This window comes from Rattus norvegicus, chromosome 7 (genome assembly GCF_036323735.1).
Source record: "Rattus norvegicus strain BN/NHsdMcwi chromosome 7, GRCr8, whole genome shotgun sequence".
NCBI classification, from domain to species: Eukaryota; Metazoa; Chordata; class Mammalia; order Rodentia; family Muridae; genus Rattus; species Rattus norvegicus.
Window position 1 is genome coordinate 2,793,913 of NC_086025.1, and position 26,431 is coordinate 2,820,343.

A 26,431-nucleotide genomic window follows, 5' to 3' on the forward strand; every position below is an offset into this window, starting at 1 on the left:
GTGCTGGAATTTCAGTTTTAAAGCCATCTCTATTAATGGCTGTGATATTTTTAAAGGAAAGAGGGCATTGTGCTCATTATTGTCTCCCAAAGGATGCATTAAATTATACTCATTCAGTAAAATGTATTTGTTTAATTAATAAGCAAATAGAAGTTTCAAATTAGCTGCTCCCTGATCCCAGTATCAATAAATTTTATCAATTATAATATTTAATTCTATCTTATATATATTTTTAAAACTGCTACTGTTTCTTCAAACAATTTTTAATTAATTTATTCACTTTACTCCCCAATATCAGTCTCTGTTCCTCCTGACATAGATCCTACCCCCTTTCCTCTTTCTTTCTCCTCTGAGAAGGAGGAGTTTTACTGTGTTTTCCTCTCCCCCAAGCACATCAAGTCACTTAGGACTAAACTTATTAGTTCCTACTGTGACCAGACAAATTATTGGTTTTTATTTATTTTTAATATTTGCTATGGCTGTACACAAAAACCATACATCTTTCATGTATATAATTCAGTGGTCAAAGTTTATTTTAAATGTATTTTTATTTATATTTCAAATTTTCATATAAGCACACAAAGTATTCATCTGTCACTCTTCTCCTCCATACACACCTCCCCAATTCCTTCCAAGCTTGAAATCTCTCTCTTTCTCTGTCTCTGTCTCTGTTTCTCTCTCTCTCTGCCTCTCTGTCTCTCTCTGTCTCTGTCTCTGTCTCTCTCTCTGTCTCTCTGTCTCTCTCTCTGTCTGTCTTTCTCTCTTTTTGTTATCTTTAATTATTTTTTCTTACATTCCAGATGTTATCCCCATCCTTGTCTGCCTACCCACAGTTCCTTATCCCATACCTCCTCTCTGGTCTCCAAGATCATTGTATCCCTAGCCCACCCCATCTTACTAGGAATCCTTTTATTACCAAACTGATGGAGTCAATTTTCAATAACCCTTCAACAGTACTGAATGATGTTTCTTAAAAAGGCTTATTCAAAGACTGCAAGTGCACATTCTGTCTCTCTTCTTTGAAGATATATCTTCCAGGATTTCTACTGGAGGCATAGACAGAGAAAAATTCTCTTTTCTTTCTTACTAAGTCACAATTTTAATTCCTACAATCAAATTATCTTGACTAGAACACTTTGGTATTTTCTTAATTTGAATATTTCAATATAAGATGATAGCAAAATACATTATGCTACAGAATTTAATTAACAAGAAACTTCTGCCTCACTCCTCATATGTCATTGCTAATAACCTAGGTATCATCTCAGTAATTTCCTCACTAGCTCTGTAGAGTCTTAGGGGATAAAATCTTGATGTAACCTTGGTTACTTGCCTAAACATACAGTGAGATAGTTTCGATGTCTGACAACTAGGGAAAGTAACATTCTCTACTGGTATGAAACCCTCACAAAATATCCATATATCTGATATGCTTAATAAAGTTTAACTATTAGTTTTAGTTTTAATTTAATCATATATAGTTATATATAGCCATTTTCTCATTCATTTTCTCAAAACCAATAGAGATTAGGCACCCTAATAGTGATGATGGAATAATTGCCTTTGTGTAGTGCCTTACATGGTACTCTGTTAATTACAATGGAAGCAGCTCAGTTTTTTCATGTGAACATTAGAAAAAATAAACTTTAATTATTTAATTATGCAAATTGTGTTTTTCTTCAGAGTCATAAAATCTAAAATATTTTATGTATTTACTCATTTTTTCACTTTTGAAAATACTTCAGATAATGCCTGTCTCCACGCAGAGTCTATATTGAACACTTTTCTAGTTGTAAATGTTACTTCATTCTTCAAGTGAGATATGTTCATAAGAGATTTGAACTTCTAACTCAGGTACAGTTATACATCTAAAGTGCTAGTTTAGATCGCAGGGGTGAAAGAAGTCCTAAATGTACACTAATAACATTGAATTTATAAAAGGTTGCTCTCCTGAGTAAACAGTTTGGTGAGTGGCTTTAAGATCATTCCCCAAAATAAGCCATTCTTCAATGTATGTTGTGTGATTTTATATGTAACCACGTAGAGTGACGCCATATCACTTGATATTAAAAAATCCCTAGGAAACAGACCTGAAAATACTCAGAATCTATGACCACTTAATGAACATGTTTAATATGAAATAATCCATTTTATTAGGCAATGAAACATTGGTTGTCTACACAAACACATTATACAAGACTATATAACTAGTATGTCCAGTGAGCATGCCAATTGTTTATCCAATATCGAATGGTCATATCTAAAACATATACATAGTAATAAGATTCATAGAAGAAGGGGGAGTGGAAAGGGGGTATAGGAGAGAGGGGAAATGGAATAACATTTGAAATGTAAATACATAAAATATTCAAGAAAAATAAAATAAAAACTAACTTTTAACCTAGACATAATTATAGACCATCTCAGGATAATTTTTCCTCTATTACACATTCCAAACACACACAGACACACGTATGCTCACAGGTTTTGAAGCAATAAAGTATTTTATTGAGCTGAAAAAATTACATTACATAAACTGAGGAGGTTACATTTATATATTGATGTGTGTGTGTGTGTGTGTGTGTGTGAGAGAGAGAGAGAGAGAGAGAGAGAGAGAGAGAGACTATGTGTGTCTGTGTGTGTCTGTATGTGTCTGTGTAACAAAAAAAGAGGCCAGAGACTTGAAAGAAAGCAAAGGGTAGTACATAGGAAGGTTTAGCGAGAGGAAAGAGAAGGAAGAGATTTTATAATTATATTATAATATCAAAAAAAATTTAAAATAAAAGATGGTAAGTGTGCAAAAAGAATGTTATTGGCATTGGAATTGAAAATGGAACAGATTCCAAAATTATATCTAACTATCACTCTGTTTGGTGAAAGTAAAGTCCAAATGAATACTGCTTTATAGTATTTCTGTATGCCTAGAATCTAAGGCTTATAGACTCAAAGGCATAACATATTTAAGGCATAAGAACTTAAAACAGGATGAATTTTGGAAAAAAATGGTTGAATGAATAAATGGTAGAGATTATAATCACAACTTGTTGAAATATATAAAACCATAAAGAAAAGTCTGATATCTTTCATCATGCAGGCTAGTAGCCTCATCAAGTCATTCTAAAATCCTGTAATTAACTGTCATTTGCCTCTAAAATAGAAACATCTCACTAACACATTCACAGTTTATTATGCTGCCATTTATAAGCTACTGATCTCTATTTTGTTTGTTTATTTTATGTGTATAAATATTTTACATGTGTGCATACATGTATACCAAATACATTCCTGGTTACAATAGAAGTCAGAGGAGGGTGTCAGATTTCCTGGAATTAGAGTTGTATATGGTGTAAACCACTTATGAGGTACTGAAAACCAAATGCTTTTCCTCCATAGGCACATTGAATGTTCTTAACTGCCAAGCCATCTCTCCAGTTTCTAATCTTTATTTTTCTTCTATTTTTAAAGTTATAGCATATTATAAAATATAAATGATTTTTAATTTTTCTGCTTTGATTTCAGATCATAATCTACTCTAAATTATATACAGAAACTTGGACACATTACTACTAAGTATCCTGAGGATCTACTCTCCATGCTGTTTTCTGTTTACTCATTCAATCCCTTGGGTCCAAGCTAAATAGAACAGATTAAATTAGGACTAGCATTGCTCTAGCATCAATGTATCATCTCAGTCATCAAGCTATTAAAGAAATTATATTAACCTTTTAAATGATAGTTTATTTTTAACTATCAAGGTATTATTTCTTTAGGTACAGAGATACAATAATCTGGATCATAGTTTCTTACTTGTATTTGGATTCATGAGGAGAAATGAGTTGATATGTATCTTTTTAAAAATATTTTTTAGGATTTTATTTATTTAATTATTTTATTATTGATACTTTGGAGATTGATTAAAAGGATAAGATAACAGGATAAATATTTTACAAACCCTTTTTTAAAGGTGCTAAAAGTTACAAAAACAAACTAATAGGACAATAGAAATAACAGTGACTATTTCAGTAATATGTAGTAAAATGTAAGTATTTTTTTCAGGAATATAATTTTTGCTTTTCAAGTATGTATTTGTGTTCTATATAAGCTATATATAACTGAGCAATACAATTTCAATTACATTTAAAAATTAAGGAAAAATTTAGCAGCACAATGAAATGTTTACATTGTAGCAAAACTATATTATAAGACATAGGATTAAATACTTTTTCATGTTCTTATCATTTTACTAGCTTGAAATACTTTTTAGTTTATGGAAACCATGTGATCAATTTGCACAAAACTGAAAACAGTCACTTGCTATACTAAGCATGTGTATTTTATTTTGGCTTTGCATGTGAATTTTGTGATATGAATTGCAAAGATTAGGATCCAACATGAAAAATCAGAAGACAAGAAACTGTAGATCTGCTGTATGTGACCACAAAGAGCTGAAGACAAGGTGAGAACACCTCATTTGCAGGAAAGCATACAGGTAAAAATTTGAGGTATATACATTGACCTATGAATTCTGAGAAAATACTATTCTGCTTCTCAGTAGTTTGTTCACAGCAAACATTTGTTTGCAGAGAACAGAGAAGACTGGGGCAAGTTGCCTAGACATAGAGGCAAAACTAAAATTTTGAAATAACTACATGCATAAATAATCAGGTTAAAAATAAAAAAAAACATCTGTATGATATCAAAAGTTATGATGGATGAAATTATGGAAGTAAAATAATCTTTCTCTCTTGAAAAGTTACCTTGAATTTTGAGTGGTGTCGTTTATTATTTACAAAGAGAATAAGCAATGTTGCACTAAAAGTGCTTTAAAGAATTGAAAAAAGAACAGGTAAGAACACTTACAATTCCACCAAGTAAAATTAGAGCCTGGAATAGCAATATACATCTGTAGTCCCATGGTTCATGGTGTTGAGTTATGAGATTATGAATTCAAAGCCAGAATGCCAATATAACAAGACTTGTCTCACCAACAAAATAAGATAAGGTCATTTATGGAAGCATTGCTTTATATTTCATGCTGTAGTTTCAAGATAGAAATGTGGTAAATTAAATATATCCAATAATAGAGTAATTAGATTCCTACAAAGAATTATAATATCAGACAAGAAATGTCCTACAACATAAACATAGAGATTTGAGTCAAGTGTCTTTCATCTGTCAGACATGTTCACATGTACATACCAACAACACCTGTCTCTAAAACATAGAGTTATATCCAAGAACCATAACGTTTTGAAAAGAGGAAAAGAAAGATGAGATAGAAAAAATTTAAAGTGTATAGGGAAGCACTAAAAAGGACAATTTCTTAGGGAACTATACTGTACTGAAAATATGTTCTTGGGCATTTTCTTTTTCAGGAACTATTCAATAGACATAGACTTCTGACTAAATATGTGAGAACATGGTGAAGAAAACAAAGTTGTGATTACGGAATGAGTAAGAACAGAGCATTTTAAAGTATTTCAGTTTATTTTTAACAAAATCAATTTTAAGTAATGACAGCAACAATAATTCTTAAGTATTTGTGTTTAACCCAGGTATTTTTTTCATTAGATATATAAAGTATACAGGTATTCCTTGATACATATATGTAGTAAAATGATTCCTACAACAAAGAAAATTATTTTATCCACCATTTTCTAATTATTGTTTTTCCTTTTGCTGCAAGAGTTCATAAAATGTCCTCCAAAAGTAAGTTTTAGTAAACTATACAACAGTATTAATTGTGCTTTAGTTAATATACACACTACCCACTGGTTATCTAAATTTATTTATTTTATATGACCACAAATTTATATTCTTTGAAAGTATTAGTTTACATTGACTATGTTATAAATATAAAACAATGAATAGTGATAATTCTACTCATGTATACATTGTATAATAGTATCCAGCTTTACAAAGGAGACATAGGAAAACAGTATCCCCATTTTGATTCTGTATTAATGAGTCCCTCAATGCCTGTGTTTCATTAAGGAGAATAATTGTCTTGGGAGAGAAGATATGAATCTAACTAGGCACTGGATAATATTTTTAGCTTATTTGTTTTCAGCTTCATCTAAATTATAGGTCAATGCAATGATCTCCAAGTATTTCCTATGTGAATTAAAGAAATAATTCTTCTCACAAACAAGAACAATCTGGAGCTCTGATTATTTTCATTGTGCTCACACTGAATGATATACATATCATTCAAATATATTTTAAACTAGTGGTGTTATAAACAGAAATTATGTAATTTTTATTTGATTATAATTTTTATTGAGTCAATTGATAAAAAATGAAATTATGTAAGTTGACATTGTAGGGTAAAGATGGGCTTATGCAGAAATATAAAATGAAAATTCAAAGTGTGAAAAACCTGGAAAGATTAAGTAAATGAATATAAACAATAGGCAAATAGGAAAGACAATTTGAAATAAGAGAAGATAAATAGAAATTAAGAGTCTAAGGCAAAAATTATCCTCTTGACAAGCAAAGCTTATCTGAAGATTTCACCTCCAATTTATGAAAATGGGAAAAACCACAAACTGATGTTATACACAAGTTCAAACTGCCTGGGTTCATTTATACAGAAGTATTTCATTTTTTCTTCTATTATTTTTCTGTTTAGATATTTGTAAATATTTGAAAAAGATACATTTTAGGTAATATGCTTATCTTGGAGATACTGATAAAATTTTGAGTAATATTGCTTGTGTGATTTTTACTTATATTCCATTATCAGGTCTTAATAATTATAATTTTTCCAGCCAAGTATGCTATTGTTATGATCCCAAGGAATACAGTTTTACACATTCACAAATATATTTTGATGCTAGTATATTTTATCACATTCTTCATTAAATACGAATAAAATAGTTATTTAAAGTTACACATCAGGTTATTGAAGTGTATATGAACATGCATTTTTAAGGCACATTGTGGCTTCATTCAAATAGAAGGAAAATACAAGAAATCTCAAAGATGTATAATATTGATTATAATCAATTCTGTGATTGTGTAATAATTTCTGTCCTGTTTCTACTTCAGTAAGCATAAGTGTTGAAAAATATTCCTAAAAGTTCTAATTTTTCCTCAACAAGTAATTGACTATTCCAATAGTTCATTGTTATAGTAAAAGTAATCTTTTACTTTTTACTTCATCTCATTTTTCACCATATGTAATCTATACAATAAACAAAATTACATATCAGCAAGGCCTTTAGAAGCTGGGAAAGTGACTCAGCTGTAAAGTGTTTTTCATTCATTCATGAAGATTTGTGTTTGGACCCATACATCTGTGTGAAAAGCAAGGTGTGATGGTATGCACCAGGATGTCTCATAGAAGGAAGTGGATATAGGAATATTCTTGGAATTGGTGAGTTCCAGGTTTAGTGAGAAAACAATTTTTTGTTTAAAAATATAAAACTGTCTGGTACCTTATTCCCCTTGCTACTAGGATCACCAAATACAGTAACTAATAAAACATGTTCTGATTTCAACAAAACATCACAAACATCACAAAAGATATCATAACCAGAGCCAACATAACATAGGAATGAAGCTTTTTGACTGGGAATTTAAAACTATGATTAATACTAGTTAAATATAATAAATGATTAATATGGCAGAGACTCTGATGGGAAAAGCAGATAGAGTGTAATTAACTGCTAATCAGTTTAAGTAGAGAGGCAGAAAGCAATGAGTCAATAATTCCTAAAGAGAAGCAAAATAGAACTCTACCAAACAATATTTTTAAACAAAAAATAATGTTTAATTAACAAAGCAGAGCTTCCAAAAATTAGATGATTTCCTAGTCTCATGCTAATGTCTCAGGTGTTAGGTCCCCAGTATGACTTTGGGGAAAGAAGAGACAGAGCTCAACATTAACAACTTCTGCAGCATGGATGACATTTTTGTGATTATTTGGCATTTATTTTCTCCTTTAAAATTCTTTCTAATGACAGACCTTATGGATCTTCGTTTCAATATGAAACATGTCTATAAGTAATTAAATTACAATATTGATGAAGAAATTAAAGGATTTAAAATGTTTCAATGCAAGAATAAGAAAAAAATTGCAAAAAATGCCAATCAAAAAATTTAATTTATGACAAAAATTGAAACATGAATTCAAGAATCTTACAGTACAGCACACACTAAACTGGATGTATTTTAGTTACAATAATGAATGTCACATTCAAAATCAGAAAAAGAAAAAATATAAAATATATAAAAATTGCTGAGGTAGAAGATAGGAGGTAAGATATCTGGCAGGGATAGAGAGACTTCTGGGAATTAGAGAATCAGGAGATTCACACTGAGACAGAGAAAATGATGGTCTTATGAAAATGAGGACCAGAAACCACCCACATGGCAGAACATAGAATTAAATAATTTTCTTTTTTATTAATTATGGTATTAAGGTAATTAAAATGTGTGCTAGAGGGGGAACAGAGCCAAAGCTATTTGTGTCAATAAGTATCAGTAAGGAGAATTCTCAGAGTTGTCATTTCAGGGAACTTTTGCATGGGTGGGAAACCTTACAGTTACAAAAACTAAAATCCAGTTACAGGAACAACAGGCTTTAAAAAAAGGTAAATTCAAAGCATATTTTAATGAGAAAATTCATAGGAAAGGAAATGTAAAGTTGGAAAAGAAAGGTCACTAAGTTCTATTTTACTTATTCATCTCAAATGAATAAGTAAAGTACTCTCTTTCTCTCTCCCTCCCTCCCTCCCTCCCTCCCTCCCTCTCTGCCTCTCTCTCTCTCTCTCTCTCTCTCTCTCTCTCTCTCTCTCTCTCTCTCTCTTTCTCTCTTTTTTCTGGAGGACCTGAAGACAGAACCCAGGGCCTTATGCTTGCTAGGCAAGCACTCTACCACTGAGTTAAATCCCCATCCCCTCCAGATTTTCTCATACAAACAAAACCTGGTTAGATGTAATCACTGGTGCTGAAGTAGCAAAAATGCCATAAGAACTTCTTTCAGCAGAAGGAAAATTATATGGGTTAGAGACTTCATTCTAAAGAAGAGAGGTAGCTGAATAATGAACAAGTAAATTTGAGTAGTAAGTTCTTTGAAATGTTTTCTAATACAGAGTTACTTTATGTTATGTGTGAGGGTTTTGCCTGCATGTATATATGTACACATACATGCCTCAGGCCCCAAAAGTCACACAAGAATATCAGGTATCCTGGAACTGGAGTTATATGGTTGTGAACCACCATGGAACTTCAACTCTCATCCTCTTCAAACGCATTACGGGCTTTCAACCACTGAGCCATGTCTTCAGTCAAGTACTTTTAGTGAACCAGAAAAACAAATACTTGCTTAAATATATAATAGTAATAATTTGTTGACAACAAAGATATGAATATACAAAATGTATGACACCATTGTCATAAAAGTCAGAGCATATTGTCATAAGATGCCATTCTATACAAATAGAGTGTAGTTTGAAATTGACACAGATTTATAGTGTATTTTGGAACTCTTGAATAACTATTTAAAAGGTGAAATATATATGATTGTTGGGCCCTCCTGGGCTCCCTCAGTGTTTGCCCCCTGCTGAGCTTTCCTGACACATGTGGAAACTTTTGTTATTTTATGAAAAAAAAAACTTGGTGTTTGCTGTTTGACGGATGGGCAGTAACACCATTGGGGCAGTTCCTGTTTGCATCCTGAGAGTGTAAACTTGTTTTTCCTTTCCATGTTTCTGTTTTCATCCTGAGAACATAAACATACTTTTGACATTTCTTTGTTGCTGTTTTTTTTGGGGGGGGTCTTTTTTTTCGGAGCTGGGGACCGAACCCAGGGCCTTGCGCTTCCTAGGTAAGCGCTCTACCACTGAGCTAAATCCCCAGCCCCTTTGTTCCTGTTTTTATCCTGAGAACACAAACTTGTTTTTCCACTGTGTTTCTGGGGTTTTCTACCCGGTGGACTTGGTGTATATATTCTGTGAACCTTAGTAAAGCTTTGACATTCTCGTAGCACACATGAGCCGAGTCTGTGTCTGTTGTTAAATCCCACAGGCCTATGCCCAGTTCTCAGTACTGTGGCAGCACGAGCTCCACCAAGTGGAGATCTCACCAAGACCAGGAAAGAAAAGAGCCCCTGATGGGATGGTTTCAGCAAGTTGGCCGGGGAAGTGTAAGGAACATATTGGGTGAGTGGTGCAGTGACAAAGTGAAGGTGAGTTTAATTTGCAATAAGTAAAAGGGTCATATCATGGGAAACTTCAGTTCTACATTACAGCTAACAGATCAGATAGTACCTCTGTTCAAAGAGCAGGGAACAGGGTAAAAGGTATAAAAAAACTAAAGAATTTATTAAAACTTCAGAAAAGACTAGTCCCTGGTAGTTCATTCAGGAGGAGTTAATATTCCTGTTTGGGAAAATGTTAAGACAGATTTGCAAAATACAGTACAGAGAGATGGCCCTGAGAGCATTTCTGCCACCACGTTATCTGTGTAGAAATTGGTCAAGGATGCTTTCTTGAATACTAATGCCAAAATAAAGGAACAAATGTCAGAGATGGAAAGAACCCTATCTTTCCTTTGAGTGGTGTTATGGAGAGAATGCTCCAAAGTGAGGGGTAATTTTTCCTGAGCTTTCCCCCTAGACAGGGAGCGACATATACTGTTGTGGAAGTACTGGACCCCAACCATACAGGTAAAGTTGTTAGAAATCATTCTCTGAGTTTTATGCTTATGGTCCCCTTGCTCCCTTTACTTAAAAGTATGCAGGGCAGTGCTGTCTTGAGAAGATTGTCTCATGTGAAGAGGAAAGTGTCAGGAGCAGGAACTTTAGATGGCTCAGAGAGATGCCACTGAGATATGGGAGAGGAACATTTTGCATGATATGGGAGTGGTGGTTATCACCGAACCTCAAACATTGCAGAGGATGCTGCATGAACAGGGATTTGCCCCTGATAAGGGTTTGGGGAGGTAAGACAGGGTGTCCTTCAACCTGTATCTGATGGGGACCTAGTTTTTCGGGCCCATGCAGGTGGGACAGGATTAGGAGGTTTGTCATGGGTGTCACTGCTAAGTGGCTTCCTGTTATAATCCTGTGTGGGAGGAGCAGTGGCCCCTTTTCTCTGAAAGATTGGAGGCAGCACATGGACTTGTATAGGAGCGGCTGCAGGCGGGACACATTTTTCATTCCTCTTCCCCCTGGAATGTTTCTTTGTGGTACTCTTACATGCTTGGATGCTGCTACTCTGATGTTAAGACAGGGATTAGCTTTTAATTCCACTGCCTCTTGGAGTACATCTATCACCTTTGAGGTTTCCTTAAATTTGAAAATAGTAGGTTTAATAAAAATTTTAATATCTCTTCCTTCATCTGTGTAATTCCTCTATTTTTCTTTGTGGTTTAGAATGGTACTAATACTGGAGATAGTCTTAACTATTCTTCTCCGTAATGCCCTCCATGTTAAGCTGCTGGGGACCAGACGACTCTGCACTGGTTGTGCAAATCCCAGGCATGATTCCATTGCCTATCAGTAATTCAGGAGAAAATCAACTGATCCTGAACTGTCATGAAAGAGACTTTGGCATCATTGCTGCTACTCTAACAGCCATTGCCACTGCGGTCACTGTGGCTGCAATGTCTGGGATTGCATTCTCCCATCTGTTGTTAAGGCAAGCACAGTAGATAAACTTAAAGGAAAGATTGCTGAAAATTGGAAATTATAAATTTAAATCAACAGACAGCATTTTTACATGAATAGCTTGATCCCACATGGCCTCCTGTTCTCCTATTTTCACACATGTTTGTGAAACATGATACAGTTTAAAACCTTACAATGGCTCTCAGAGTTATGGCCCTTGGCACCACAGTAGTTGGCCTTTTACTTCTTTGTCACATTCGTAAACAACATTTCCAGTCTTAGGCAGTGACTAAGCAAGTGTTTCTCTCTTTGGCAGGAGGCAATCCCTCTGCCCAAATTTGACTCAGCCTTTACAAGTAGTTAGCCTATGATGAGCAACACTTTGGGATCAGCAACTGCATAAAATATGGGCTCAGAGACTTGCAGAGTCTTCCAATGACAGGTAAGAGTGTTGGTTTTCCTAGAGTGATCTAAGACAGAAGGTACTTTAAAAAAATAAAGAAGGGGGACTTGTTGGTCCCTCCTGGGCTCATTATTTGCCCCTGCTGAGTCTTGCTGACCATGTGCAAACTTTTGTTTTTAAAAAAGGAACATCTTTCCCCCGATGGGAGGTAACACCATTGAGTCAGTTCCTGTTTTTATCCTGAGAGTGTAAACTTGGTTTTGAATTTCCATATTCCTGTTTCCATCCTGAGAATATAAACTTGATTTTGTCATTTCCATGTTCCTGTTTTTATCCTGAGAATGTAAACTTGTTTTTCCACACTGTGCTTCTAGGGTTTTCTACATGGTGGACTTGGTGTTTATATTCTGTGAAACTCAGTAAAGCTTTGGCATGAATGACCCATGTGGTGTCTGCAGTTAAATTCCCCAGGCCTGTGCCCAATTCTTGATACTGTGGTGGTGAGGGTTCCTTCATATGATACATTAGCATTGGTGATAAAAGAAACCAAATAAATTTTATTATTAAGAATGTAAAACAAGTATTCAAAATAAGTATAAAACTACAAATATAGGAGATATTATCTGAATTATATCAAAAATTACTTTAAATGTGACAAATTTGTCCTTATCAATTAAATGACTGAGGTTAAAAAGGAATTAAAACACATATTATCAAAAAACTAAATTTAAATATAAAAACACAATTATATTAAAATTAAAGGGACAGAAAGCCCAACGTGGAGCATGTAATACAACCTGGGTACAGAAAAGATTTAAGATTCCGAGGTGGTAGATTGCTATAAGGAAACATTGTCTTCTGCACACTGTAGGGACACTGAAAAGACACTGCAAAGATGATGCCACAGGAGGGTAATACCTTGTACAAGATCTGTTCACATCTGAAACAGACCATATCCCAGTATGTAGACAGGAGGGTGTACTGAAAATTGAACACTGCTAGGAGAGAGTCAGTTTTAAGTAAAAGTGTGGGCCCTCATAAGTCTCTCTGGCCCTGAAAGAAGATTACTCACCCAAGATTATTTGCTTAGCATAAATTGTCTGATGGGAAAAAATTCACAATGCTGAATAGGATGGTAAAAAGTGGTGGATCTGGAAATGGGGGGGGGATGAATATGATCAAAATACATTGAACAAACTTCTCAAAGAATTATTTTACAAGGAGGAGGAGGGAGTTGGGGAGGATAAAGATCAGAGGAAAAAGTATTTGTTTAGCATTTAGGAAGCCTCACATTCTAGTGCATTGTGGTGTACAACTTAAATCCATTCACCTGAATGGTAGAGGTAGGAGAATAAGAAGTTCAAAATTATGCTCAGCTATATAGGAAACAAGTTGAGACAAAGTTTTTCAACAAAATATAATAAATCAAATTTAATAGTACCTAAACTAAACATCTATACTTTTAGATATTTAGTCTTAACTACACTAAATAATTTGTAAATTAAGTCATTTATCACATCACCAAACTCAAAAATATAAAAAATAAAAATATTGTATAAAGTAGAGCATTCTTTTTAAAAGATTTATTTTTATTTTCCTGTTTAATTTTTTTCAGACATGATAAATTTACATTTGAGTAACATACAAACTGAGAAGGTTACAGGAATATATATGTATGCATACATGTATCTATTAACAATTAAGAAGAGTAAGGTCATGAATTTGAAAGAGAACAAGGAGGAATGTATGCGAGGGTTTGGTTGGAGGAAAGAAAATGCAGAAGTGATACAATTATGATCTTAAAATTAAACAGTAAAAGGGATATAGGAAAGGGGAAGGGGAAAAGCATAATAAATATATGTTAGTTTAAAATGGTAAAAATTTTTATGGAAAATATAAGAAAGAATATATTGTTGGAGATTGGTTCTAGTGTTTGGAATAAATACAGTCCCCCCAAATTGGGAATCTGTGTGTCCAAATGCTGAAGGTCGTTGTCCCCAGTTGTTTTTTGATCAATCACTAAAGATCCAACTGCCAGTGGCTGGGCAGATAGACTGAGGCGGGACCTTTGGATTTGTGAGGTATAGGAGCAGGAAGAGAGGAAGGCAGAGATCTTCATGGCAAGGAAGAATTAAGAACAGCCCTAAAGGCCTATCAACATGTGAGAATCAGGGAAAGTGGCCACACTGGCCACTTCCTCAATTGTGTTTGGGGTAGCAGAGAAGAAATACAGATTTTAAAAGATGTTAACTCAGAAGGACTAGAGGGGAGTGCTTGCAAGCAGCAGGGAGGATTAGAACTGCCCAATCTTTGAGTTAGTCAAGGCATTTATAATTAACTGCTGTGTGTGTGTGTGTGTGTGTGTGTGTGTGTGCGTTTGTGTGGTGTGTGTGTGTGTGTGTGTGTGTGTGTGTGTGTGTAAGTCATGAATCTAGAGGACTCTAGAGGTGGAAGGGAGCATGACCCACATGGAGGAGCATTAAAGCACTTTAACTATCTACTGTCATTATATATAATTAGAATAAAAAGTTTCCAAAGTTCCCAGGGGCTAAAACCAGAGTACACATGGGGGAATCCATGACTCCAGCTGGATATGTAGCAGAGGATGGCCTTATTGGACATCACTGAGAGGGGAGACCCTTGATCTTATGGATGCTCTATGACCCAGGGTAGGGGAATGCTAGGGCACTGAGGGAGGTGTAGGAGGGTGGGTGGAGGAGCCCCTCATAGGAGCAGGGGAAGGGGGAATAGGATAGGTGCGTTGGGAAAGGAAAATAGTGAGGGGGGAATAATATCTGAAATGTAAATAAATAAAATAACCAATAAATGAAAAAAATTATAAATTTAGTGAAGTTTTATTCATCTACAAATTAAAACAAAATTCTGTCATTTAAAGGAACATGAGAGAAAGATTTTAGTACTCATTTTAGCAAATAAAATATGACAGATTCAGAAAGACGAATACTATATATTTAGACATATGCAGTATCTAGATGTGTGTGCATGTGTGTTTGAATGTGTATGGGTATTTATGTGTGTATGCAATGCGTATGAATGTGTGTTTATATATGTGTATGTGTGTGCATGCATGCTTGTGTATTTGTGTGTATGTATGTTTGAATGTGTGTATATGTATGTATGTTTGTATGTGTGTGTGTGTGTGTGTGTGTGTGTGTGTGTGTTGTTTCTTGGAAACATAGAATATGTTGAGAAAGGAGAGGACATAAAGTGTAGGGAGAAAGACAGTGTATCATTTCTTTTCACAGACCTAGATTTAACTATATAGTAAATAGTGTGCATACATGAATAGACATATAACTATATGTACACAGATCTATACATGCATATATAGGGCATGAAAGCAGTAATATTTAAAGGAAGGAAGGAAGGGATCAACAAAACTGGGAACAGGGGAAAGGGAGCATGGCAGAGAGGTGGCTATGAGAAAAATACATTATTTGTGTATGGATGTCATATGTATACTCATTGCAAATATGGCAATTATTAAAATTTTATTTTAAAGTGAAGTAATAAAATAGGAAAAAATTATACAATATATTTTGACAATGTGTTCCCTCCAAAAACAGTTTATTTGCATGTAAAATGTTCGATTCAAAAAATTCTGAAGAACTGATGGAAATAATATTTTTAAATGTCTATAAAAATATAACTGTCCAGAGAATGAAATGCAAGTAATAAAGTTGGAAAAAATATTCACAAATCAGTAATTTATAAAGATTATTTCTTCAAAATGTGTGAAGAATTCTCAAAGCTAATGAGAAATTTCCTAAGCATTTCTTTTTACTTTTTGGTTTTTGTGTAGTTGTTTTGAAGTTTATGGAAATGTCTTAGTTCGATGATTTGTAGAGATAGTCATTAATCAGTTGGTCACAATTACAAAAGAAACCTCATGCTGCAATACCTGCCTTCCCACTGATTAACAGAAGATTGTCACAGACAATTCTCATGTTGCGAGATTTACATCTCTGGTAAAATAAGGACTGTGGAACTAAGGAGTATTACATATCTGGAGTCACTATGATTTACTTGAAACATCACTTACTTTAATAAAATATATTGAATTTTTGTATATTAAATCTGTGTACATGCGTGTGTTGTACATGTGTGTGTGTGTATACTTATTACTAAATATAGCCAGTTATTACAAAACAAGACATTTCTGAGATTTGACTACACACACACTTACCAGCCTGGATCCCTGAGGTAAGGTCCTATTTTACCAACTGCAACTGCCTATTCAAACTTAGCTCCAGACTGTACAAGTAGTTAAAACATCCATCCACCCCACAAGGCACTGAAAGACCAATCCATGCAGATACCACCAGCTCTGGTGACACAAATTCTTCTAATTTCAGAGTGAATACTCCTGTCTGCAGACCTGGGTGTGGGCCCAGCCCTTCCTTTCTTGGTCGCTAGACTTGAGCCACTGGTGACTGGTTCCATCCCAAAGGTCTTCTAAGAAAACTCAGAAAGAAGCCTACTGGTGAAGAATGTGGAGTGACAACAACATTGTACTTATGGCAATAAACAGGCCATCCAGGCAAATACTAAACAAAGAAATTATGGAATAATGTTATAATCGAACATACATAAAAGACATTTACAGAACATTCCCGCAAAATGCAAGAATATCTTTTCTTTTCAGCAGCCCATGAAACTGTTTTCAAAACTTACTACATATCAGGACACAAAGTAAGTATAACTTAAGCAGAAGAGGCACAAAGATTGTAGAGAAACGGTTTGTTGATAACTATAAGAAAGTAAGATACATAAATAACCCTTGAATAAAGACAGCTAAGTGGTGAATGCATGACAATATAACTTATTATTCAAGTTGAATAATATACTGAAAAGGGAAAATTTTACAGAGCATAAAAGTGTCAGTGGTTACCAGCACCCAAGGAAAAGATAACTAAATGTACTCTTAGCAAGTATGATTTAATGCAATGAAAGTATAATAATGACAAATTACAATTGTAAAAAATGATGGATATTGATTTGCCAATAAGAGATTACCACTAATACCATTCCTAAGGGAACTAAGAATTATCCAAAATGAAAACTTCCATTTTTCGATTTTTTGAAAACCCTTGGGAAGTTGTAGTTGTATGACACTGGCTGGTCTGCTTGGTCAATATTTCAGTACAAGTTCTTTCAGATCAACACCAACCCTCCATGTTTTCTGAAAAAGTGTCCACTTCCCTGGGACAATCTTTTGAAAAGGAACTGAGCTATTCTATATGTTCCCTATGGGATTTATTAGACTCATGTCTCTATGAAGGACAATTTTGTTTTTCCACCCCCAGAGGGCTGAGATTACTTGCAGAAATATTTGTAAGCATATAATAAGTAACACATCATTTGTACAACAAACTAATTGTCTTCTCCTGGGGGCCATGATCATTTCATTCAGTGATGGATGAAGAAACAAAGAACCTTGGAGATTGTGCTTGCAGGTTATATAAGTTTTCATGTTATATATAAAAATTGCTATAGATAATTAATGCTGCATGAGGAGGATTGGATATTATTCTATGATCGTAAGTCCAGCTCTTACTCTTGCTGAAAAATATCACCAAAAGTAAAAAATGACATCAACAAAATGAGAAATTTAATGCAGGTAAAAGGAGCAACAAAAAACAACCTTTCATTTGTGTCTCAAATATAATGTATACATATGATTTAGATGACTGCTTATGACATAAACATGCAGGGATAGAAGACATAGATGATATGTCATGGTTGAACAGCAAGCATTTTTTTTTTTGCCTAAATGATTTCCACGAATTAATGTTTTGTGATACTCTTGAGAATGATATTCTTCAAATATTCTAGTTTCTAATTTTTTAGTTACTATCAAAACTTACTCCTCTATTTCCTTGTAAAAATGTAGGGGTGCTGACAGATTCTCTAGAGTAAACATATATGAGTATTTTTGATAATATTCTTTACAAAATTCTACATAATTAATAACTTAGTCAATTAAAGGCATGTCTGGAAGTTGAAAATAAAGGATAAAATAAAATTGCTGACAGAATTTTAGTACAAATTAAGTTTTAAGAAGTCTAATCAACTGTTAGTCAAGAAGTAGAAACCAGAGTAGATAACTCATTTAAACTTGTTTCATATTTTCCAACAATTAAAAAAGGGAAAAGCAACATAAAATAAAACAATATCTTCTAATGTAAGAAGGCTAGAGATTTCTTCACTCCCCAGAAATACTAGAGCCAAGAGGGTGTCAGATTGGAGCATTCCATGTAACAAATATACACAATCATTATGCCACAGGAGGTACATGAAAAGAAGCTAGAGGTTCAGAAAGAAGACCATGGAGAGATAAGTTTATAAGGTAAGCATGGCACTTATCAAAAGTTTCTCTATACTGTACTTACCAAAAAATTTTTGAGAAAATAAAATTCTTGCAAAGTAAGAAAGTTGAAGGACTCATCTTCTGATGTAGGAACAATGTACTCACTCATATACAAATATTACAGATACTAAAAATAATTGTTTCAAGAAATAGGTAAAGAACTTGTTAAATTTAAAGTTTGGGAAAGGATCAAATAGAAAGGGGGGATAATTTCAAAAGCCACCCTACTTGGGGGGAAATTCGGAATAAGTAGCATATAATTTTTCTAAAGGATGCTGGTAATAGCAGATTCGATTGAATAACAGCTTATTAACAAGAGGCAGAGAGCAGTGTCTGTAGGAACTGATGCCACTGTGTAGTATCTGTCACAACCTATAAATAATTAAGGAAGTTACAGTTCACTTTAATAGTGCTATACACCTTGTTTTGTACAGCTTTAATGAAGTACTGTAGATAGAGTCAGATAATTGCAAAGATAATTATGAATCAATTTGATGGGCTTGGACATTTATAAATTTCCATGAAACCACCATGACAATGAAGACAAAACACATATGCATCCTTGGTTTGTTATTCTGCAATATAACTTAACATGATAACATTTCTCTTAATGTTTTTCAGTGTACAGTAAGAAAATTTAAATCATGGAACATTATTCCTCATTCTTGTACTAAAATTTTAAAGCTGTTGAACAACACCCCATCAAAATGTCTGGGGTCATTTCTATTCAAACATTCTCTCTCTCCCTCTCCCTTTGAGCTTGTGTGTTTGAATATTTCAGATACCTTATTTACATCAGTTTATTCATTCTTCTCTAGCTAGATAATTCCCATTAAAATGTCTTTCAGGTTTGTCCTTATTGCATATTGTAAATTTTACAGATCTCATACTCCTCCATGTAGGTATATGCTACATTTTAAACTATTTATCTGTTGGTATATATTTGGGTCATTTCTATAGCATGTCTTTTCTGAATTACACTGTAATACTCACATGAATCGGATATTTACTTGATAACTAATTCACTCTTGGATTATATTGCTAGATTCTATCCTAGCTTTGATTTTTAAGGATCTTTTAAAATATTCCCTGTAGTTGATTCCTATTAACATTGTATAAGGTTCCAAATTCTGCATATACACAATATAGTATGTATTTGTATTGGTAATAGTATCCTAGTAGGTATGAAGTAACATCCAATTATAGTTTTGACTTGTGTTTTTCTGATGATTACTAATGATGGACTCTTCACATGTGTGTTGGGCCATTTTGTGTCCCCTTGGAGAAATGCCTATTCATGTTTTCTGTCCATCGACATAATGAATTGGTTCTTTCCAATATGTGCTTTGATAATTTCTCCCTTTTTATAGGTTGCTTTCTCAAACACAAATTCTTAGAATTATTATTTGCTAATATCTCCTTTTTTAGGTAACAAAGAATTAGAATTTATACATATAACATTAGTTGATAGAAATCTGATTAGTCAGATTATATTTCTACTGTTTGATTCCAATTATCTAAGCTATTCTGTATTGCAACATATTTAAGTATGATTATACTTCTTAAGTTGTACCAGGTACAGCAGAAAAAGGCAAAAATATAAATAAGTAACCTTCCTAAAAATCTAAGCTTTTCTTACCCAGCTATTTCATAGTGAATGCTTTAACTGATTCCCAGTCATTGCAGAAGACTATGATTCATTAATATAGAAGATTTGTGACTTTAACTTTAAAAAGTAATAGGTAATTGAATATTTAGACTATAATAATATTTTTGATGCATTACAAGTTTATAGTGTTGAGGTAAAATAAAATAACAAAAAAGAATAACAAACTTTTAGAATTGAGTACTTTTTGAATGATGTGTACAGGATGACATTGTTTTCCATTATTCAAAATATGTTTGTTTACTTATCCCTATGTAAAGGATTTTTATTTCTAGAAACACTACTCTCTGAAATAGATATTGAAGAGTGAAAAAATTGACAGTTAAGTGAACATTCCATAAGGAATAGAATCAATACTCTATAAAAAATCCATTTAACTAACTACATTCTGATTGTAATAATAAAGGTGGTGGGAGTATCATTATGACAGACAGCACTATGTTTTAGAATATAGGTCGGAAAGTAAATTAAACAAAGTTTTATTAATTATTTTCTTTTTTTTCAAAAACACTACCTTCTATTTAATATCAGCAAAATTTCTCCTAACATTGTAGTAGGAGCCTTTTAGCTATGAGGGATATCTGAAAATACCTTTTAAAAGTTTAAAATAAAATTTAAATTTTAGTTACTTATAAAATTAGTAAAATTGTGAAGTATGTTCTCTGTGCTGGGCATAGTTTTAAAAGCATCAAAATATAGAGCATGTAATTCTTTGTCTAACAGTGAAATTAAGAAAGTTTTTCTCCTTCCATATTAACATGCTGAAGATATTATCATTGTCCCTGTCTTATTTGTGCAGACATTTTCAGAAAGAACATTTCTGGTATTATTTTTTACAATATTTACATTCCCTTTTCCATGATGTTCTTTGAGCTATAATTGTAGGAGCTGTGGTGTTGTATCTATCCACTGGAGCTGGGCTACACCATGATTACTACATTGTGTTTAGTTCCCACTTGCTGTAAAGAGGGTGCTTTTACTGGACTGTAGGAGAAAGAGAAATACCTCTTCTAAGGATAAGCCTCTACTTGTTGTCCAATACAAAATTGTCAAACTTTAAACCATATACATAGAAAAAATTACATTTTCTAGGTGGCTACATAAAGTTTCTATTAAGGAAATAATGTCCCAGGGAAGCCCTGAGGAACTAATATGAATCAGTCCATCAAAACATGTTATATGTGTGTGCATGCACGAGCAAGAATTGCAAGTGCTCAATGCTAGCGAAATTGAAGGCATATAGGTAAAAAGTAAAAACAAACCCCAAACACATATCATGTTAGTGAGATATTATAGGTAGCTTCTGATGTTACCAGGAGACACAACATTACAGCAAAGTGCTGTATCCTCTGGTTCTTATAATCTTTCCACCCACCCTTCTGCAATGAACCATGAGCCTTAGATATGTGAGTGCTTTGTAGATATATCTATTAGAACTGGGTTCCACAACTCTACCTACTTATTGGTTGTAGTTTTCTATAGTGGTCTCCATGTATTGCAAAGAGAAGTTTCCTTGATGAGTGGTGAAGACTGCATTTATCTGTAAGTATATGAACACATGTTTATAGACCTTTATTGGCTATTATGCTGTTATAGTAAATTAGTGGTTTTAGATTCTCTACCAATAACCATGATTTCACTAGTACTGAGTAGTCGAGCAGGTTACCAATAGCATGCTTGTTATCTCTCCTGTTGAATGGGTCCTAAGTTCAATTAGGAAGTTGTTGGTCATTGCAAAGACATATATGTTACTACTGTGCCCATAGGGCTATTGTGCTAGGCTGGTCATTGATGTAGTTCATAGGCATCATAGCAGAGTGGGACTATTATTTGCCTTCTTCCTTTGAAAGATTATATGGTGCCTTCTAGTACCTTAAATGTTAGTCCTCAGGGATGATAAGTTTAGGTCAGTTCCAGCTAAGGGTTTCTGGCCTGTTTCTGAAGTTTATAGTATCTTGAGGAATAGGCAGTACTTACTTCCATCTCTGGGAACAAGGCTACAATAGCAATAAGCTATATGTTTCCGAAGTCCCTTAGACAATCCTTGTTGACATCTGAAAAGAAAACTTCTTCTTATGTCTGGTTTGAGAATTTTTGTCATGTGTTCTTTGACTCTTGGAAAGCACCATCAGCTCAGATGAGAAAAATTTATTTAAACTATGTATGCATATTTGTAAACTGAAGTACATGTATTATGTTTTTAAGGTAAATATTTAATAGTAGTATACCTTGTGGATTTGTCAGTGATTCATATTGTTATTTTACCCACTTACCTTCCCTTCCAAGAAGCTCCATGTATTCCTTTCCCTCAATCAGATAATTTGTATTTTCAAAAAATTTTTAGAAGATCCTAAAAAAGGCACAGCCTAGAACTATCTAACGATAGCAAAATGCATTGTGACTTTTAGGTATTTGAAGTAAATGACCACGGTCTACTAATAGAAATATAGAACAAAAGAAAATGAATACATTCCTTCTACAGATGTGTTGAACATATCATTTTCATTATAGATAAAATAGATGTACCCCGGGTTGGGGATTTGGCTCAGTGGTAGAGCCCTTGCCTAGCAAGCGCAAGGCCCTGGATTCGGTCCCCAGCTTCCAAAAAAAAAAAAAAAAAGAAAATAGAAAAAAATAGATGTACCCCAATTATCTTGCAAGTGCAAAGAAATCTGCTGTCATCTCTGTTCCTTAATTTTTTTCCCAGGAGAGAAACATCTCACAATTAAAGCAATATTCAGGTATTAACAGTTGAAACAAATTTATGTTCTCAGATATCTATATGCATTCAATATTCAGAATTTGTCTTAGTATAATGTTCTGTGTGCTTGTCAGGTAGCATTATATGTAAGTCCTATCTAAATAAGAATTAACTACATTTGGACATCCTTAAGATAGTTCTTTAGAATTGGCTCTTTTACAATAACATGTGCCTTTAAGAAAGTTTTCACTACTCCTTTGATAGTCAGAAAATGGCAACACTTGTTATGTTATAAACTTAGAAAATAAATATAGGCTGGCTTGTTGGCATTCATGTCCACAGTACTTTATAGACTTACACTAACTATGACTTTAAAAAAAATTTGATTTCAAAGGTCAGTAATGAGAAACCAGTCAACAATAACAACCTTCATTCTTTTGGGACTAACAGATGACCCACAACTTCAAGTTCTGCTTTTTATCTTCCTATTTCTGACATACATACTTAGTGTAACAGGAAACCTGGTTATCATCATCCTTACCTTGGTGGATCCCCATCTTAAAACACCCATGTACTTTTTTCTTAGAAATTTTTCATTTCTAGAAGTTTCCTTTACCACAGTCTGTATTCCTAGATTTCTATACAGTATCTCAAGTGGAGATAATACCATTACCTATAACGCTTGTGCAAGTCAAATATTCTTTGTTATTCTCTTTGGAGCAACTGAATTTTTTCTCTTGGCAGCTATGTCCTATGATCGCTATGTGGCCATCTGTAAACCCCTTCATTATATGGCCATTATGAATCCCAGGGTGTGTATCTTATTAGTTATCACATGTTGGGTATCTGGCTTAATGATTATTATTCCACCCCTTGGCATGGGCCTCCAACTTGACTTCTGTGATTCCAATGCCATTGATCATTTCAGCTGTGATGCAGGTCCCCTTCTAAAGATCTCCTGCTCAGACACATGGGTAATAGAACAAATGGTTATACTTGTGGCTGTCTTTGCACTCATTATTACCCTAATCTGTGTGATCCTATCCTATACATACATCATCAGAACAATTCTGAGATTCCCTTCCGTACAGCAAAGAAAAAAGGCCTTTTCCACCTGCTCATCCCACATGATTGTGGTTTCCATCACCTATGGAAGCTGCATCTTCATCTACATCAAGCCATCAGCCAAGGATGAAGTGGCCATAAATAAAGGAGTTTCAGTCCTCACTACTTCTGTTGCACCTCTGTTGAACCCCTTCATTTATACCTTAAGGAACAAGCAAGTGAAACAGGCATTCAGTGACTCTGTAAAGAGAATTTCACTTATATCAAAGAGCTAGAAGTTGTGAGAAAACAGATTCTCTATTACCTCCTTTCAAATTTAATCTTTGCCATGGTATCCAATATTTCACACAGATCTTATCCTTATGAAGCTCATTCTTTAAAATAAACTCGTATGTTATCATCACTCATGCTGAAACTATAAAAAGTACATCCAAGAAACTAATGTTTTCTTTTCTCTAGCCTGGTCTTTTCTCCCCTGTTGCTATAGGGAAGGAAGAAGAGTAATGGTATTTAAAAGTGTACTCGCATGGGTGCCATTTTTTCTCTAGTACGATGTTATCCCCCACCAAAAATAATAAATCCTAAAATCAGAGCAACTGAAACAGAAAGTAACATTACCAGAGATTTATTAAAATGTAAAGAAAGGCATCCAAGACAATTAAAGTAGTTGGTGAAAGAGAAATGAATAATGTCCTGTGATTAGTTAATATTGATAAAAAGTTTCCACAATCATTGAGAAGATGTATTTATTATTTCTTAATATTAAATAAGAGAGGTTCTGAGACTGGAGAGATGGCCCAGTGGTTCAGAGAATGCACTGCTCTTCCGAAGAACTGGATTTCATTTCCCAGAACCTCTATTTGGTTCACAATCATCCGTAACATCAATTCCAGTGAATTTGACAGATTCACAAACCCTAGCAAAATAGAAGTAATAATTTAACATCCCAACCCAAAAAGCCAGCAATCAGATAATCTCAGGGCAGAATTTCAAGGAAGAATGAATAACTATACTACTAAAATTACTATGCAAAATAGAATCTGAGGGTATATTTTTCAATTATTTTTACTAAGTTACTGTTATCCTGCCACGCTGATATTAACAGTACACAAAGTAGTATACAAAAAATAGATCAACATCCCTTATGAACACATAATAGTATAAAAATTTTCATTTAAATTCTTGCAAACTAAATTCAAGAACCCATCAGAAAAGAATATCCAACAGGATCAAGTTGACTTCATGCAGGAAATGCAGGGATAGTTCAACATACGTAAATCAATAGCATAAAATAGATTTAAAGACAAAATAACATTATCTCATTAGATGCAGAAAAGGGCTTTAATAAAATCTAGCATTGCTTCCTTATAAAAGAAGACGGAGAGATGTAGAGTACAACTGTCACAAAGGCAGTCTTCAACCATCTGACAGACAACATTGTCCTATCCAGATAGAACCTCAAACTATTTCCACTAAAATCAGGAACAAGGAAAGGGTATTTACTCTCTCCATACTTATTCAGTATAGTACTCTTTGTCTTACTTAGAGGAATAATACTAATGGAGGGGATCAAGAGGACACACAAAAGAAAGAAGTCAAAGTATCCATATGTGTAGATGTTTATTATTTTCACATAAATAACACTAAGGAAAATCTCAACTAGAAAAGCTAAGCAACTGATAAATACTTTCATCAGTGTAGCAGGGCATAAATTAATACATTAAAAATAAGCACCTACCCTACCTGGTATACAAATGTCAAATGGATTAAAACAGAAATAAATAAAGAGGTGTTCTCTTTCAATAGCCTCAAAAATGCCTTAGGGTAACTCTAATTAAGAAAGTAAAATTCTTGTATAGTAAAAGCTTTAAGACATTGAAGAAAGAAATTAAAGAATAGACAAGTTGATGGAAATATCTCCCAGGACAATGGATGTGTAGGACTAATATTGTGATAATAGACATCCTACCAAAAGTAATCTAAAAATTCATGTAATCCCCATTAAAATGCCAACACATTTTTAACAGAAACTTAAAGTAAAAACTTTAAACTTCATATGGAAACACACACACACACACACACACACACAAATAGGACAGCTAAGGTAATCCTTAATAATAAAAGACCTCCTGGAGTTATGACAGTCTCAGATTTTTAAGCTGTTTTCCAGAGATATAGCAATAAAACTATCATGGTATCAGCATAAAAACAGGTACACTGATCAAGGGAATCAAATTGAAATTCCAGATAATATTTTACATATCTGTGGACAAGTATTTTGATAAAAAACCAAAAACATAAATTGGAAAAAGACATCTTCAACAAGTGGAATTGGGAAAACTGTATGGGTACATGTAGGAGAATGAAGACAGATCAATATCTACTACTCTAAACAAAACTCAATTCTACAAGAGTCGAGGAAACCAACATAAATCAAATACATGGAATCATATAGAAGAGACAGTCACATTGAATAGGACACTGATAACATCCAGATATTAAAACTGTTAATGAATGGGATTTCATGGAGCTAGTAAATACTTCTAAACAGCAATATATATCATCATTTGAATGGAACAGAAGTCTACATA

At 33.7% G+C, this 26,431-nt stretch overlaps 1 protein-coding gene across 1 annotated transcript; it reads left to right on the forward strand.

The window, feature by feature from the left end:
* The first annotated feature begins 23,176 nt into the window (after window positions 1–23,176).
* Or6c2 (olfactory receptor family 6 subfamily C member 2) lies at window positions 23,177–24,115 on the forward strand. The gene has a single exon (NM_001000060.1). The coding sequence runs from the start codon at window positions 23,177–23,179 to the stop codon at window positions 24,113–24,115; it is 939 nt and encodes a 312-aa protein (NP_001000060.1).
* Window positions 24,116–26,431: the final 2,316 nt, after the last annotated feature.

What these genes read in the sequence shown, in the direction of transcription:
- Or6c2 (NM_001000060.1), top strand. Translation starts at nt 23,177, where the DNA reads ATGAGAAACCAGTCAACAATAACAACCTTCATTCTTTTGGGACTAACA.